This window comes from Callithrix jacchus, chromosome 13 (assembly GCF_049354715.1).
Source record: "Callithrix jacchus isolate 240 chromosome 13, calJac240_pri, whole genome shotgun sequence".
Lineage (NCBI taxonomy): Eukaryota > Metazoa > Chordata > Mammalia > Primates > Cebidae > Callithrix > Callithrix jacchus.
Genome location: NC_133514.1, coordinates 22,911,125 through 22,929,576, shown reverse-complemented (window position 1 = coordinate 22,929,576; position 18,452 = coordinate 22,911,125). Strand labels below are relative to the sequence as shown.

The following is an 18,452-nucleotide window of genomic DNA, read 5'->3' as shown; positions in this document are numbered from 1 at the left end:
CTCAGCAATTTGGGAGGCTAAGGCAGGCAGATAACTTAAGGTCAGGAGTACGAGACCAGTCTGGCAAACATGAGAAAACCCTGTTTCTACCAAAACTACAAAAATTAGCTGGGTGTTGTGGCAGGTGCCTGTAATTACAGTTACTCAGGAGGCTGAGGCAGGAGAGTCATTTGAACCTAGGAGGCAGAAGTTGCAGTGAGCTGAGATCGCACCACTGCACTCCCGCCTGGGCGACAGAGTGAGACTCAGTCACGATAAAGAAGAAGAAAAACAACAAAACCAAACTTGAGTTTCTCCAGATCTCACCATCTTTTCCTCTTCTGCATTTCTGCAGCACCTAAATGTCTATCTCATATGCTTAGCACAAAATATACCCTGACCTGTGTGTGAAGATTATCTCCTTTACCAATTACAAACTCTCAGAAAGGCAAAAATAGTCACTCTTTCTCCTTCTCTTAAATCCTCCAGCTGGGTGTGGTGGCTCACGCCTGTAATCCCAGCACTTTGGGAGCCTGAGGCAGGCGGATCACGAGGTCAGGAGATGGAGACCATCCTGGCCAACATGGTGAAATCCTGTCTCTTCTAAAATACAAAACAACAAAACAATAACAACAACAAAATACTCTAGCACCCAGTGAAGTGTTGAGCAGAGACACATTATTTGGCAGTTTTTGGCTTTTAGACATTACCTGCCTAACATTAACAAACACCTAAAGCTCTCGGAAGTTAAGGGCCAAGGCCATTGTCTCACCTATTTTTATAATGCCCACAAAACCTAACATAGGACCTGCTATATAGGATCTTCAGTAAACAGTGCCTGAACAAATGGATTTTTTTTTTAAGTGAAGGTACAGAGGGGAGGGCTTAGACTGTTTCCTTTGTGCTATCTTAAAGGAGACAGATGATTTTGAGGGTCATGACATACCTAGGAATCTGCAGTGCAACTTACAAGTCAAATTGCTAAACACTGGAGGCTTATAAAAAAAGTGGTACTGAATTTAGAGTAAAGAACACCTGTCTTTGAGATAGTTTGAGGGAGGCTCAATTCAAAAGATTTTATTTCATAATTTCATGTTTTAGACCTTAAAAACTGTGTTTAATGAGCATAAGCAAAATAGCTTCCACATGATTTAATTACTTGTTTTATTGGGTACTTTATATATATTAAATACAGGCCTCTAAGGAATGAATTTAAAATAATCATCCATTCTGGCAAAGTTTGGGTACCATTTAAGGCCATGCCAAAGAGTTTGAATGTGAAAAAAATGAGTCAGTTAAGGGTAACTGACATAATTAGAATCCTATTTTAGCCATAACTGTAAAGGATGGATCAGGAAGATGTAATATTAGTAGAAGAGAGATCACAGTGGTTACAGAAATCATCTGGGTCAGAGTATTCCAAAGTGGGGTGTGTGTGTCCCAGGCAAGATGACTCACTGGGAAGAATTTTAAAATCAATACTGAGATATAATTCACATATCATACAAACACCCTTGCACCTCTAACTGTACTGAACTCAGTTATGAGTTCAAAAAAATTTTAATGGATCCTTAGGCATTGGGAGAAAAATCAGATTATTTAAATTTTAAGCACTATAAAGTGTTAAGGTTTACTAATATTTATTATTGTGATTGACAGGAGGAAATATAGTTTATTTAAAAAAACATCACATATTAGAAGATATCTGCTGAAATATTTAGTACTGGGATAAGGTGAATAATTAAAAAAGTGAGAAGACCAGTGATCTAGGTAGAATATTGGAGAATATGAAAGACATTGGCCAGGGGTGGGTGGATCATCTGAAGTCAGGAGGTTGAGACCAGCCTGGCTAACATGACGAAACCCCGTCTCTACTAAAAATACACAAATTTGACAGGCACGGTGGTGCACGCCTGTAATCCCAGTTACTTGGGAGGCCGAGGAGGCAGGAGAATCGTTTAACCTGGGAGGCAGAGACTTCAATTAACCAAGATGGCACCACTGCATTCCAGTCTGGGTGACAGAGTGAGACTCTGTCTCAAAAAAAAAAAAAAAAAAGGAAAGAAATTTAGTAGGTGGAAGTGACAGGACCTTATGACACAATGTGTGGAAATGGGCAGGTGGAGGCGCAGTGAAGATAGAAACAAGAATGACCGCCTCTCCAGAAATCCCGTAGCTCCTAAGTTCAGCTCTACTTGCCTGGCTCTGAGTGCCACTGCCTTGTGGTCACACCACAGGACAGTAGGAGGCGTGAGGGTTACTTCAGTGTGAGAATCAAGCATAGGACTTCGCTTTGCTTCTGATCAACATCCATCTCAGGTCTGACCAAAAGAGTATTTAGTATTTATTACCCATGGCTTCAAACTTTCATAAGAGAATGGTTGGAATTCAAAGAAAACAGGCCTAGATATCAGGAAATGAAGATGACTTTGGGTACCATTCTCCAAAGAAACAAGGAAAGACCTGGGTAGGCAAAGGTTCTTAAAGTTCAGTGTCTAAGTGTGATCTGGAGCCACCTGCCAGCCTGCTATAGATGAGAAATACACATGTGTCCCTGGGCCCCAGCCTGGACTCGAATGACCTGGTGGGACTGGGAAATGTGCATTTTATGCAAGTTCCCACCTAATTGTTCTGCACATTAAGGTTTGAAATGACTTCTCTGGGGGACAGAAAGAAGGTCGTGAACAGATTCCAAACAGGGCCAGCCATGCAGTTCTGTGTTTGGAGAGCTACACCAGAAGGAGAAGCAAAAAATTTTCAGACTAGTCTTTCCACCCCCAATAGAAGAAAAATGTGCTCTGGCAACACTGCCATGAAAAACAAAGAAGGCAACTCCTCCTACACGGCAGAGTTGTTCATGAAGTACCATGCTGCACTCGGAATAAGCAATTTTCATGATTAAGGCTAACGTGTTTTGCATAGAAGACAAGAATAAATTAAAGCAAAGCCTACAAATGAGCGAGTGACAAACAATGTGTCTTGCAAAAGTACCAATCTTTTAATTGAATGTCTAATTTTTTTCGAACGCTGTTTATCTTTCTTTATCAATGTTTCCAGCACAGCACTCATGTTTTTATACATGTATTTTGTAAATTAAAATTATCCAAAAAGTTCTGGCATTTGGAGGAGTCATAGCCAGGTTGTGGAGGTATGGAAAAAGAAAAGATGGCTAAAGCAGTGGTTCTCAACAGAAGTGGGGTGGATTTTGACCCTAGAAAGTATTTGGCAATGTCTGGAGACATTTTTGGATGTTAGAATTGGGGGGCTGCTATTGGTATCTAGTGGTTAGAAGCTGGGGATATGGTTAAACATCCTACAATTCACATGGCAGCCCCGCTCCCACCATAACAAAGAAATATCCACATCAAAACATTAACGCTGCTGTGGTGAATATGCCTTGGTTAAAGGATGTGAGCTAGTCTTTGAGGTACTGGAGGAATCCTAGGGGCAGCAGACATCTTCCAGGATTCACTGGGCACACCAACACTCCAGCATAGATATCCCCAAGAGCCTCAGGTCCTACCCAAAATACGTGCTTAATTTTAAGTATTTGTTTCTCAAAGGTAAAAATCTTGTCTTTAGAAAGAAACACTATGACTTGGCAAAGAAATAATACAGAGCTGTTGATAGAAAAATCCTTAAAAACATTCTAGAACCATCTCATTTTCTGGATAGAAAACTGAGGCCCACAGAACAAATGCTGGGTGATGTAATTCAGTGGGGTGGTGGGGTGGGGGTGGTGGGGATAATCTCATTTCTTTCCAAATAAGTTAAATTCCTGAAATGACATGGTTACCTTGTTTTACATTACACTAGAAGATAGTTCTTTTTGGTTATTACTTTCTTATTTAAAATCTTCAATCCATAACTCTGATGATACTACATATGCATTTTTTTGCATCTCTGGATTTATGTCCAAAATGAAGGAAGATATTTTAAAAATTATGCATTCCATTTTGGTTCCAGTGTAAGTCATCTGTCTGAAATAAGAGTGCCTACCCTGATAAAGGTGTTTGCTTGCCTGTTCTTGTAAAAACTCACAAACAGGTGAACACATTCATTTTCATATGCATATGACTTACTAGTATATGGCCTCTAAATGGGAAAGCAATACATTTTTTAAAGTACAAAGTAAACATAACTACAGATTTTACAGTGAGGGAAAAACAAGGAAACACTCATATGTTGCTCTAAGCTACATAAATCTTCCACAAATGACTGCTTATTAACGTCCCTCTTTAGTTCAACTCACCTTCTTCCCTGGATCTTTTACAGAACTGGATGTGAGAAAAACCCAATCTACTGACAAATAACAATGGAAAAGTCCACTATAAAATTAATAGAGCAGAAGACTCAATTTTGGAAGGTATTTTTTTTGCTTCTACTTACTCGATTTTTTCCTCTCCTTATATCACGTAATGTGATTTACCTTTTATGCGATATACTCTTTTTTTTTTTTTTGAGATGGAGTTTCGCTCTTGTTACCCAGGCTGGAGTGCAATGGCGCGATCTCGGCTCACCGCAATGTCTGCCTCCTGGGTTCAGGCAATTCTTCTGCCTCAGCCTCCCGAGTAGCTGGGATTACAGGCACGCGTCACCATGCCCAGCTAATTTTTTGTATTTTTAGTAGAGATGTGGTTTCACCATGTTGACCAGGATGGTCTTGATCTTGACCTTGTGATCCAACCACCTCAGTCTCCCAAAGTGCTGGGATTACAGGTGTGAGCCAGTGATATACTCTTAATGTGGTATGCTGGTTATATTAAGTATCCATATTTAAAGCAGAGAAATGCATTTGCTTTAAGAGTTCATAGTTCAGTTGGATAGATGGAGATGTCCACCAACATATCTTCTGGTCATCAATAAGAGCACTTCCTTTCTCTTACAGTCATAGTGTACTTATTACCCTTAAAAATTAAATGCCATTGTGTCCTGTATGAACTGTACAGTAATAGTAACGCTTACAAGTAAGCATTCAATTTATGTTAATGATAATTATGAATTAAAAACAGAAGAATCCTGAAACCATTGATCCTTCCTTCTTGCTAATTATCTTTCTGTTTTTTATAACTATGGCAAGACCCGAGCATATTCCCCTCCTCCACTTCCTTATTACTTTTCATTCATTCCCCCATCAAAGAAGACCAACGTGATTTCTGTTCCCAAGACTCTAACAAACTGTTCTCGCTAAGGCTATCCAATGCTTGTCCCCTCCAAATCTCATGTTGAAATTTGATCCCCAGTGATGGAGGCGTTTGGGTCATAGAGGTGAATCCCACATGATTGGCTTGATCCCACCCCTATAATAATGAGGCAGCTCTTGCTTTATGACTTCAAGTGAGAGTGGGTTGTTAAAAAGAGCCTGGCACTCTCCCTTCCTCTTTCTCTTGCTGCCTCTCTGGCCATGTGACACATCTGTTCCTCTTTCCCCCATCTACCGTGATTTGACGTTTCCTGAGATTCTTACCAGAAGCAGATGCTGATGCCATGCTTCTTGTACAGCCTGCAGAACTGTGAATCAAATAAACTTCTTTTCTTTATAAATGACTCAGTATTCCTTTATAGAGACACAAAATGGACTAAGACACCTAATGACCTCCCAGCCACCAAATATGACGTACTTTTTTGTCTAAATTTTACTGGACCTTCTCCCCCTTTTCTTGGTAATTCTCCCTGTTTGTTTGTAATATATCTAAGTAAATTTTTTGGAAAATTGCTTATCAAGTGCCTTAGTTTGCTTCTGAGCTCTGGCCACTGCAATATTTGGAGATAGAAAGAAGAAATGATCCAAGAAAGGAGTCTAAGAAGCAAGGGGGGAAATCAAGAGACAATGAAGTGAGGCTCCACAGTCCCCAGCTGTCCAGGCCACAATGACAGCCTGTTTCTTACACTTCCATGAGCCACCTGAAACTATCCATTCCACATTGTAAAGGTCTCGCAATTAATTCCACTACTGTCCATTTCTTCTACAACTACCTTGGTTACCTCTCCTTTAGATTATTGAACATTTCTTTAAAATGGGCCTTTCTGCTTCTAGTAGTATCTTCTTCTAATATTTTCTCATATTGTAAAGTGAATCATTTTTAAAGCAAAAGAATTGATCACATTACTCTCATACTTAATGCCACTATTATTATTATTTTTTTTTTTGATATGGAATCTCGCTCTGTCACCCAGTCTGGAGTGCAGCGGCATAATCTCCAGTCACTGCAACCTGTGCTTCTGGTTCAAGTGATTCTCCTGCCTCAGCCTCCCAAGTAGCTGGGATTACAGGTGCCAGCTACCACGCCCAGCTAATTTTTGTATTTTTAGTAGAGACAGGCTTTCGCCATGTTGGCAAGGCTGGTCCCTAACTCCTGACCTCTGTCCACCTCTGCCTCCCCAAGTGCTAGATTACAGGTGTGAACCACTGTGCCTGGCCTTAAATTTATTGTTTTAAGGATGCTGGGAACCACTGAAGCATCCAAAATCCTGTATAGGACAAACAAGGCCTTTCACGATTTGGCCTTTGCTGACCTCCACAGAGGTGGATTTCTTGCTTTTCCTTGATACTGTGCTCGCATCACAGTTAATAACTTGTGTGTGGTTCCTGCACCGAATGCTCTCCTAAGCCTTTGTTCCTCTGCTGGCTCATTCTCCTACCTCATCCTACATCTCACCTAAATGCCTCTCATCCTTTTAGCTTCACATTAGGCATTGCATTTCTCCCTTCAGCTCCAAGGAAGGGCTAGATAATGTCCTTTCCTTGAACTTCCATAGCTCTCTGGACTTTTCCTTCCTGTACCTTTATCAAATTATATTACAATTACTTCTTTATTTATATTTGCCACATCTTCAGCAGAGGATCTGGGCTTCATCTGCCTTTCTATCTCCATGGCCAAAAGCAGTCTCTGACGTACAACAGGCATAGAATACACATGTATTAAATAAATCTATCATTGATAATTCTTCCTCTCTTGCCATGGGACACATCTTACAATATCAAAGATGTGTAGGGAGCTGGTTAATACCAAGACTTGGTTGATTGTAGTCAGATAAAACTATCTCCATGTAATAAGAAATTCACAAAGACATCAAAGTAGCTTCCAAAATCTTCCAACTAGTCAATGGCAAGGGGATACTGCACACAGGTTTTAAAATCAGCAAACCTGGCTTGTAGGCAGTGTCCTTAGAAGAGTTTTAAGTGAAAAAGGACATGATAAAATAAGGCTATTAGCGAGATTAATCTGACAACAGAAGGAGACTTACGTAAATACACTTGGAGCAGAGTTCTGGTATACTTTATCTTCATTAACTTGGAAAATCCAAATGTTGCATTCAGCTCTGCTCTGAGAGGTAGGGAAGGTCCTTTCTCACTGTACTATGAGCAGTGGATTCCTGAAAATATTTTTATATTCCTAGCACCACACACATCCTGGAATACGGTAAATGCTCAATAAAAATGAGCTAATGAGTGGACGAATAAAAATCTTGTTACCAAGCCAGATTATGAGCTGGTGGTCAAAAAAAAAAAAAAGCCAAACTATCAACTATGGCTAACAATGCATTAATATAAACTTTAGAAACTAAATCAACTTATGTGTCCTACTGAGACTCAGTTATGTCAGTTCCTACATGACATGTAAAACCCAGCATATGGCATTTTTGCCCCATTTATAAGATATGCTCTCACAGGGCAAGGTTTCTCACCTGTCCCCAAAACATGAAGTACTATTCAAAGACAAATATTTACCACATCATTTCACAAAGTACTTTTTTCCAAGGTCAAAGCACTATCAAGATGATTACCTGAGACAGTTTTGTTGTAGTGGCAGGCAGAAGTGGGCGGCTAAACTTCTTCTGAGAGCCAATTGCTGCTGGAAATGGTGGTGCGGAAAATACAGCTGCCACACAATTAATTTTGTTTATCCACCCTTGCATTTCCTCTGGGCTCCTGTGAGAAACATATATGTTTATATTAGGGTATTGCTATGTCTAAGTAGCCTCACACTGTGACCATTTCACATTACTGATTTGCAATGGCATATGAAAATCATTTACTCCTCCTGGTAGAACTAATCCCTGATGAAACTTCATTAGAGATGAACATTCTGAAGAACGATCACCATGGAGATGTGGAAGCTATGATTATCATAGTGTAAGACTGTGATTCTCTCCCTAGAAAGTAGAAGGGAAAAAAGAGAAACACTTGACAATAAGTATTTGTTAAACCCCTACTTTCTGTTTGATATGAAGCTGGACCAAAAATTAATCATAAAATTTACTAATCTCTTTTAAGTGTACTGTTTAATTTTAAAAACTAACTGAGGAATATATTGATAGAGGGAAGGTAATTGGACATATCTACTTTGGAAAAGAGTTTGTCAGGTTCTTCGAAAGTTAACTATGCATTTATATACAACTCAGGAATTCTACTCCTAAGTAGCTACCCAAGAGAAATAAAAACATATAGATATACCAGATGTGGTAGCTCGTGCCTGTAATCCTAGCAGTTTGGGAGGCTAAGGTGGGCAGATCACCTGAGGTCAGGAGATCGAGACCAGACTGGTCAACATGGTGAAACCCTATCGCTCCTAAAAATACAAAAATTAGCCAGGTGTGATGGTGTGAATTAGCAGTCCCAGCTACTCAGGAGGCTGAGGCAGGAGAATCACTTGTACCTGGGAGGCAGAGGTTGCAGTGAGCAGAGATCACGCCACTGCACTGCAGCCTAGGGTGGTAAAGTGAGACTCCATCTCAAAAGAAAACATATAGATACACAAAGATTTGTACGTTAGTATTTATAGCATCATCATTCTAAGAAGCAAAAAGGGGAAACAATCTAAATTGTCCAGTAAATGGATAAACAAAATGCAGTAAATGCATACAACTGAATAGTATTTAGCAATAAAGTACTGACACACACTAGAATATGGATAAATTTCCAAAACTTCATGCTAAATAAAAGCAGCCAGACACAAAAGACCACATAATATATTAGTCTGTTTATATGAAATGTCCAGAAAAGGCAATACTATAGAGGCATAATGTAGATTAGTGGGTGTGAGAATGGAAGTGACTACAAAATGCACACGGGGATCTCTTTGGAGTGATGGAAATGTTTCAAAACTGGACTGTGGTGATGGCTGAGTCATCCACTAAACATGCTAAAAAAATCATTGAAATGTACATTTAAAACTGGTGATATTTTATGGTATGTAAAGCATACCTCAATACAACTGTGTAAAAAAACCCACCTGAGAGGAGGTGAAAATCATCTGATGTTGTGATCATATTTTTAATTTATGTGTCATTATATCCAGAAAGCCCAAGATTCACAGCACTTAATACATATTTATAAACTCATAAATTAATGGTAGAAATGATCATAAATCAGGACACATTATCTACCATACACATTACCAATAAGCAAAAAGTCAAAAAAAGTCAGCCAAAGTCATTTCCTTCAGCAATTACTCTGAGAGAAACCAGGCTAACTAAGCTGAGACCACACTACATACCGGCTCCTCATGGTACTCTCTCTAGGCTCATCTCTCTGGGTCCATTATTATTTTGATGGACTGTTTTTTCCATCAATTCTGTCCAAAGTAATTAGATCTCCTTAGTTATTACATCTGGTATTTTTGATTTAAAAAATTAGGGAATAGAATAATTTGAAAGTTTCTTTATGCCTAATAGCTGGAATTGTACATCCAGCTATGGGTCCTTGTGTGATGTTAACTGTCCTGTTCCTACCCTCAAAAAACCTTGTGCAACTTGCTTCCTTAAAACTTCCTCCAGAAATTGCCAATTCATCCCATTTCCTTGCTCACAATAGAATGGCATCTTTTCCTTCTAATAATCATGGACTACTAGAGCTCAGAAGGGAAACAAACAAATAAATAAAAATTCTACATTTATTGAACAGTTCCTATGTGCCAGGGACTGTGTGAAGTATTATATAGACTTGTCTCACTAACTTCTCACTAGAACTCTGTAAGATAAACATTATCCCCTATACTAGTGATGAGCTGAGGTTCAGAGGTTAAACTATGTGCTAGGAGAAAGAGCTAGCAAAATGGTGTTATCCAGGTCTATTTTACTCATTCTGCAATAGAACTTGTCTACTAAAACCCTCTTATTTTATTGATGAGGTCACTGAGTTCTAGATGGTAAGTGGGTGACTCAAAGTCAAAGGGCTACTTTGTAATAGACAAAAATGTCTTAGGCAGTTATCTCTCTAATGTAAGCACTTCATGACTTTGATTCCAACTTAAAAAATTTCCCCCGCAGAGCTTGATTTTATTCCTTAGTATAAAGTGGTGCTAAGTGAACTAAAACACAAAATCAAATAAAAACCAACAAAACATACTGAGTTTGAAAAAGTAAGACCCTCCAGTCGGCAGTTTTAAGTTTAAACACATTTGGTTTCTTCTCGTAGTCCGTGGCCTTGGATGCCAATGCATGGTGCACACTCACAGCGTTTTTCAAGTCCTCTTCAGACAAGGCCTTTTCTGGCTTGTATTCATCCTATAGACGGATACAAAGAAAATAAAGGTAAAAACTACAATCAGATTTCAACTGATTTTTTTCAAAGCAAAAACTAAAAAAAAGTTTTTAGAAAATCCATGAAAGTGAATGAAAAAAATGACATTAATGGTGAGTAAAAACAACTTTATAAATGTTATAGAACATCATGTTGTTTGAAAAATTTGCTGAGAATGAGAAAATATAACTGTCCAAGAGGTATTTTTAAAAAACGGATATATAATAATTGAGGTAAATAGCTAAGTAAAGCCAAAGACAAAAATATCCATCATACGTATTTTATAGCAAACAAAAATGAGATTTGGACCAATAGTATGATTTGGTTTGAGGATTAAGTGGATAAAAGCAGAAGCTTAAAGATACCTGTCGACAGAATTACACTGAGGGTAAAGGCAATGCCACTGAGGTCTTTGCCCTAAAGATATTACAGGCTCCTGCTACTTTCTTTTTAGAATAATATTATCAAAAGAAAATGAAAAATGAAAAGTAAAATAAAATGATTACTCCAGCTTGTCTGCTGAAAGAAAAGAGGAAAATCAATTAAATAATCAGGTGAAAGCTTAGCTCATTATCATAAAACTGAGAAATAGGTAAATGCATATGCTACAAACTGTTAGATATTTTCCAGAGTTTAAGGCCCCTCTTCTTCCTTCCCATATTTTATCAAAAACAAGGTATGATGCTAAACTTGCATTTCTTCTTTAAAACACACATGCACCCTCTCCTCCCCTCCTAAAAAACACACCACATCACCTTTTCATTAGTAGTAAAAGACTAAAGGAAGATATTGTCTGTTTTATCAGTCTGCTTTTACCAATCTCCAGAAAAACAATGATAGTCCCCCATGCTTCCCTTCCCTTTTATTTATCCCCTCCATAAACCAAGCAGTTCAAATATACTATTGCCATCAATTCAAAATGAGTCAAAAATAATCCTTAATGTGACAGAGCTGTGAGGCAAAGGTTTTCCCTCTACAAATGAAGTAAATACCAGTTGTAATATAAAGATTATCCACATGTATAATATTAAATGATAAAATTATTACTTTGGGATTGCAACAAGTCTTACTTTATTAAGCCTCAGAGGTTAAGAACTGCTATCGACAATGACAGTCTTCTAGAGTGGTATGTGAATAAAGGAGAATTTTAAAAATTAAATACAATATATTTACATGTAGCTGTTACATAATTCCCATTAATCCACAATACTATAAGTAGTTAAGTTTTGAGGTCTGTCTTGTCATTTTTTTTTAATGAAAATTTTCGCAGTAATTTAGTATTCCAAATATTCACAGATCTTCCAGGGAAATTTTCATCAGAGTAGAAATTTTAACTAGAGATACATGGCTACAAAACCCCTCCAGCCTTATAATTATGCTATAATGGAACCCTGTATATTTAACAGAACTCTGCATATCTCTCCATGCTGTAACTCAGATTCCAGATAAAATCATGAGGTAGATAAATAATTGGAACAAGGAGAAATAATGAGGGCCAAAATCACCTTTAGAGAACTTATATGCCACCTCCACTTCCATATATACTGATTCCTTAACACACCTAATTGTTCAGTTTGCACAAAGGTTAGCCTAGAAATTGATATGTGTTTTTTAAAGATATTCTGGGTCCATGATTTAAACTTTTATCTTAATTCCTCTCCCCTATTTTCTTTGAATTATTATTTGGTGGTTGTTTGAATTTTATACAATGATTACCTAGTTCTTTTGTTTTTCATATTTCTTCTTGGGTTAAGAAATAATTTAAGGTTACAATTTTCCTCTGAGTATGGGTTACACTGCAGAGCATAGTTTTGGAATGAAGAGTATTTTTCCATTGCTTGCTAGAAAGTATGTAGTTTTAATTATTTTAATCTCTTCTTTAATCTTAGTAATATCAAAAAGTATTTTTCTCAAATTTAAGGTATAGTTTTAGTTATATATTATTATATATTCATAATTTTATAGGCTTATGACCAAATAATATGGTCTAGAAAATCTATTTTCTCCAAATTTGGTAAGATTTTTCTTGTGGTCTATGACATGTTTGATTTTTGTTAATGTTCCACAAAAATTCAAAAAAATTGATTATTTGGGGAATGAATGTGTCTTTATATTCAAGTTGACTCAGTTCCTCTGTCCTTATATCATTTTTTTTACTAGTTTATCCCCTTCAAACCAGTATATTAACCTTTTCCACTTCAAGTTCTTGTTGCATTTCTGATAGTTTTTTATATATATTTTAGTTGCTATGTTGTCTGGTGCATTTAGGTTTATAACTATTATCTTGCTTATAACTATGTGCCATCTATTACTTAAAATGTTCTTCTTCATCCTCTTTAATGCTTAGTCATATAAGATGGAAATTTAAGTCTTTCTTTTATGAAAATACTCTGTCTATTCCTCACCCACATCAACAAGGTAAGACTATGAAAAATGTTTTGTTCTGCAATCTTACTAAAATTATCTTGTATTATGTATTTTCTGTTTCAAGAAATCTTATTTTGAACTTAGATTATACATTCTAAGTCTCCCCTCATAGATTGAATTGCACATATGACTCCTTGCTCACCTGTTTCTTTCTGTTTTCCATCTTGACCTCTCTCTCTTCTCATATCTTTGCTATTTTCTCTTCTCTCAAGTATTTTCTTTAGGTAGGTGGTAGACTGTTTTATTCTTATGCTCAAGTACATTTCATTTCTTTGACAGGTGTAGAACTGGATATAGAACATATGGCTGCAGTCTTCACTTGTTTTACTTATTGTCTGGAGACGATTCTGTCTTCTAGCTTTCAGTTTAATATAAGTTCAATGCCAACCTAATTATTTTCTCTTTTTGCTTAGGAATCACATATGGGTTTCCCTTTAATCTTAAAATTCAGGATTTTTTGGTAGACTATGACTTACTTTTCTTATCTATCCAGTCTGGAACTAAAAAGTCCCACCCAATTCTCCCTTACGTGACCATTCACTTGGGTTGATAACTGTTGACAGAGGTAATAAACATAGTTGTGCAGACTGGAACTAAGACAGATTTAAGGTCTTCAGCTATGGTTGCATCCAGTGCCAGCCTACACTTCTTTAACATCTCCATGACTTTTGAAATTCTTCCTCGGCTTTTTGCTACAATATTCTCCTGGTTTCTCTCCTACCTCTCTGATCATTACTTTGCTATCTCCTCTTCAGCACACCCTTCTATGTAACCCTTGGGATGGTTTCTACTCTACATATATATCACAATGTCTAACAAACTACTATAGGTGAATAGGAAACACAAAACCAATTGGTAGCTATTAATACTGAATGACTTAGACTGTCTCATTTAGAGCCACTATAAACATTCTTAGAGTGTATTATCTCTGCTGATATCTTTGTTTAAAACCAAGCTCAAAGGACGATATTCTTCTACTGCTCTTAAAAATGCAAAAAAATTTTTTAATGCAGCATTTATTACAGACATAAGAAAAAGCTAACAATAACTGTCACTTTGGAAGAACTGTACCATTATTTAAAAAGAGGACTCTATTGCAAAGTAGTTTCCTAAACTCTAAGACACACTGCCAGATTGTCTTGTATTGGAAGGAAAACACTACCTAGGATATCAGTAGAAGACAGGAGCTATTTACTTAGGGCTAAACTGAAGTTGAAAAATTTTAAGTGAAGGAAGCTTCCACTTTTCTAGTTGATAATACAATTTTACCATTTTTTTCTTAAAAAGACAAAATGCAAACCTTAAAGTATTTTCAGCATTCTGAATTCCTACTAGAAAATAAAGCTCCCACTCCACACACATGCAAAGGGCAAAGCCAAAAGTACAGTGGAAACATTGGGGTTGACAATTGGATTAAAAAATGACTTTATCCTACAAAGTTCATTCTGACATCTTTATTTTTCACTAAAGGAGAAGATGGTGTTTATGACAGAATTGGGAAGGAAAAAATAAAGGATAAATTATTATAATCAAACCATTTCAAACCAAAGACTATTTGCTGTGCAAACTAAAGGTGAAACAGTGAGCAAGATAAATCCAATCAACAAATTTTCTGTAAGAAAAGAAAATGCTCCACGACATCTAATTACTATCCATTTTCTCAGATAAATGAGGGGTGAAAATGATGACTAAAAACATGTTACTCTCCCATGTTCCCTGCAATCTACATCATTTTATGTAATAGGATTCATTAGAGCACTCCACCATGCCAATAAGCACCAAGAATGTGATTTCACAATGCTATTTATTTTAAATTCATTTAAAGCTTGAAATAAAAAGCTTTTTCTTTTCTAAGAAGCTTGTTAATTACCTCTTGTGAAGATAAATCTTAACACTCTAACATAAAAATCATCTGAAATGGTACAAATAACTGGCATCAAGCCTGAAAAATTATACTTTCAGGTAATATAAAGGACAATTTGGAAAATGACCAAATTGTAACTAAAATTCATATCAATCTAAAAAGCATATTCAAGATTCCAGTTTTCAATGAATTATTTACTTCATGCCTCATTAAATAGGTAAAATAGCCACATGTAGTTAAAACAATTTTAAACAAAGTTGAAATGGTCTTGATTTCCACTGAGAGAACATAGAAAGGGGAATTGAGACCCCATCCTTACTTGGAGCTAAGTGAAAATTAATAAAAATGTTAGTAATTAAAGTAAGCTATGTCCTAAATTGTCAATTAATTCATGGTTTTGAAAATGGCATTAAAACGTTTTTCATAATTTGATGACTATATTTCTAAAAAAAAATCCTAAGTATGTCTTATTAGGTGTCTGTCTTTATAAAAATCATTCAGCTTCATCTTAATAGCTCTTTCAACATGTAAAAGAGCACAGAGCCAGTAGTTACAAAAGGAAATAAAAATTCCATGAGCTCACAGGAAAACAGAAAGGGCGACAGGAGACCAGGCAAGAGATTGGTCTGTTCTAGGTGCCACAATTCTTGGGGACATCAGCCCCAGAATGGTTGCTGTCATCACAGTCTGGGATGCCTTGAATCTTCAGCGGCTTCCCCCTGTGCCTGAATCAGGCCCTTCCCTGATGTGACCCATACTTTCAACACTGAAAAAACTGCTTTTCCAATTAAACTTTTAAAAACCCTATTGAGTTAAGCCTGGGAGGTCAAAGGTGCAGTGAGCTGTGATCACACCAATGCACTCCAGCCTGGGTGAAAAAGTGAGATCTTGTGTTAAAAAACAAACAACCCTCCCAAAACAAAACACAAACAAACAAAAACCCCTTATAGGCAGCTGGAACAAAATCTCTCTTCCAAGTAAGTCAAAGAATAAAGACGATTCTGCATTTAGGACACAGCTTCTAATCTGTGACAGCCAACATACGTTCACTTCTAAAGACATGGTAAAGGCAAATAAATTCAGTTTTGAACAGCTGTTTTCTAGACCCTAAAGATAAAAAACATTAGAGATTCTCAAGAGCCTGGTCTGCAGACTACAGTAATCAAAGGCAAACTCTAAGTAATTCACTACCATGCACTAACCAGCCACCTACACCCATCGCTCTTAACCATTCCATCAATCATCTAGGGCAGTTCAGTTTTGTAACAACCAGAACTAGAGCAAGAATAACTAAAATACTTTCAAGAGAGAAGCAGAGACTGGCAGGGACAGACACAAAGCCCATGACAGAAACTGAGATAGAACTTCTGAAGCTATGTGTTAGCAAAGGCTTGTCAAAGCACTTGGCTAGCAGATGACTCACTCTGTAACGAAGTGGTTATGAAGTTACTATGCAAATGTCAACAATGATGGATCCTCAGAACCAGCAAGAATTTAATCATTTTAATGTCAACTAAAATGCATATTCAACTCATAGAAATTTCTAATTTTTAAAGCACATATGAATTGTATTACATTAAAATAATATTTGACTGTTCTTCCATGAACACTCTATGTTCCCATAGTAATAATTAACTACCAATAGGGCATACATTTTTTAGGTACTCTTGGGCTCAGGGGCACTGCAAGTACTAGAAAAACATGGATAGGAGTATGTTCTTTCTTAGGTATAAAACAGACAAAAACACTGCACCATAAATGCCCTATTATGCCAGATCATGACTGATACCTGGACTCTGGAACAGTTTCAAATGTGCCAATATTTAAATCAGCCCCTATGCTGGTGTTGTATATCAAAAGCTCTATTTCAGAGAGTTATAGAAACTGGAATAAGTTATTCACTCAAATTTATACCATTTACCCTATGTTTTCTCCAACCCTCACCTATACACTTGGTTTCTATCATGTTAACTGGTGCTTTTTCAGGAGATGATTTTAAGAGTCCACTAGCCATTCACTGCATAATACTGGTCTTCTTATTTACACTGTCAGACCAAGTGTTTACAGGGACTAGACACTATATTTATTTCTCACATAGGTCCCAACATGACATTTCGTAAAGCGATCTGACATTACTATCGTGATACTCCGTGAATTTACTCTTTGCTTGAAAGTGAAAGGCAAATGTGACTAAGTAACATTAAAGAAGAGGCCAGAAAAGAAAATGAGGCAAATGGTGATGAGGCAGATTGGGTGTAACCTGGAGAAGCAAAACAAGAGCTCTGGATAATGTAAGAAGAAACTGTCTGGGGAAAAGGAAGAAAGACAAAGACTTATTTTACTTTAGAGATAAATCAATAACAGGAAAGAAAAGGGAGTCAATGGAAATGAGACAGACATTGGAGACCTATTATTTTCAAAAGTCAAAGGAAGGGAATATGAGAAAAAGAGGAGTGGAGTGGATCAAAGCAAAAACTTCCGGGCGAGCTTCTTGAGAGTAGTTGTCTATGTCCTCCCTGCCTCTGCATCCTCAACTCTCTAATCTGCCCTCCACGCCCACCACCGCACTGAAACTGCTTTATCGATAATTTCCTACTTGCTGAATTCACGTGACACTCTCCAATTCCTATTTTACTTTTTCATAACATGGCACATTTCAAACATCTCTTAAAGTCTGTGGTACCAGTTTTCTCTCTGGCTTAGTTTTCTTTTTAGCTATCTGGCTACATAGCATAGGCTCCTCCCCTGTCTCGTCTTCCCAAGGCACACGTGAGTATCTGCGCTCCCCTGGTTCTGTCCTCCATTTTCTCCTCAGTCTCTGAGTGACGTCATCTACTTGCATGGCTTAAATTATCAATTCTTTCTTAATGACTGTTCAGATCTGCATTTCTGGCCCTTTCATTGGCTACAGATCTGAGTATGCATAATTGCTTAGTGGACACATCTATTTATTATTCCAGACACTCTGAATTCAATACCTCAAACTGAACTCTACAAGTAGAGCTATGTTTCTCCCTCCTTGTTACCCCTGCCCTCATTTAAGCTAATCTGGTCTCTATGTCTGTGATAGAACCTGTTTCCAAGTCATTCTCCATCCTGTAGCCAGACTGATCTTTTAAAAATATAAATATGAATGCCATGTGTAGTGGCTTATGTCTATAATCCCCACACTTTGGGAGGCCAAGGCAGGGGGATCGCTTAAGCTCAGGAATTCAAGATCAGCCTGGGTAACAAAGTGAGCCCTGTTTCTACGAATAATAGAAAAATTAGCCAGGCGTGGTGGTGCACACCTGTGGTTCCAGCTACTCAGGAGGCTGAAGTTGGAGGACTGCTTGATCCTGGGTGGGGTCAAGGCTGCAGTGAGCTGAGACCCCACCGCTGCACTCAAGCTTGGGTAACAGAGTGAGACCTAGTTTCAAATAAATAAATAAAATAATCATGTCACTCCCCATTTAAAACATGTGATAGCTCCAACTGCTCTAAGATAAAATCTCAACTCTATTTTTTTTTTTTTTTTGACACAGTCTCACTCTGTAACCTGGGCTAAAGTGCAGTGGTGCAATCTCGGCTCACTGCAACCTCAGGCTTCTGGCTTCAGGTGATTCTCTTGCCTTAGCCTTCTGAGTAGCTGGGACTACAGGCACTCGCCACCACGCG

General features: G+C 37.5%; 1 protein-coding gene across 17 annotated transcripts in view; it reads right to left on the bottom strand.

Moving 5' to 3' along the window:
- PSD3 (pleckstrin and Sec7 domain containing 3) overlaps window positions 1-18,452 on the bottom strand; it is a 553,221-nt gene that overhangs the window by 34,554 nt on the left and 500,215 nt on the right. For all 17 annotated transcript variants that reach the window (XM_017963724.4, XM_078347353.1, XM_035270118.3 and 14 more), the window contains 2 exons: window positions 10,331-10,488; window positions 7,768-7,912 (listed from right to left, as the gene is read on the bottom strand). In XM_017963724.4, coding sequence (XP_017819213.3) covers window positions 7,768-7,912; window positions 10,331-10,488 — 303 coding nt within the window. The remainder of the gene's footprint in view (window positions 1-7,767; window positions 7,913-10,330; window positions 10,489-18,452) is intronic.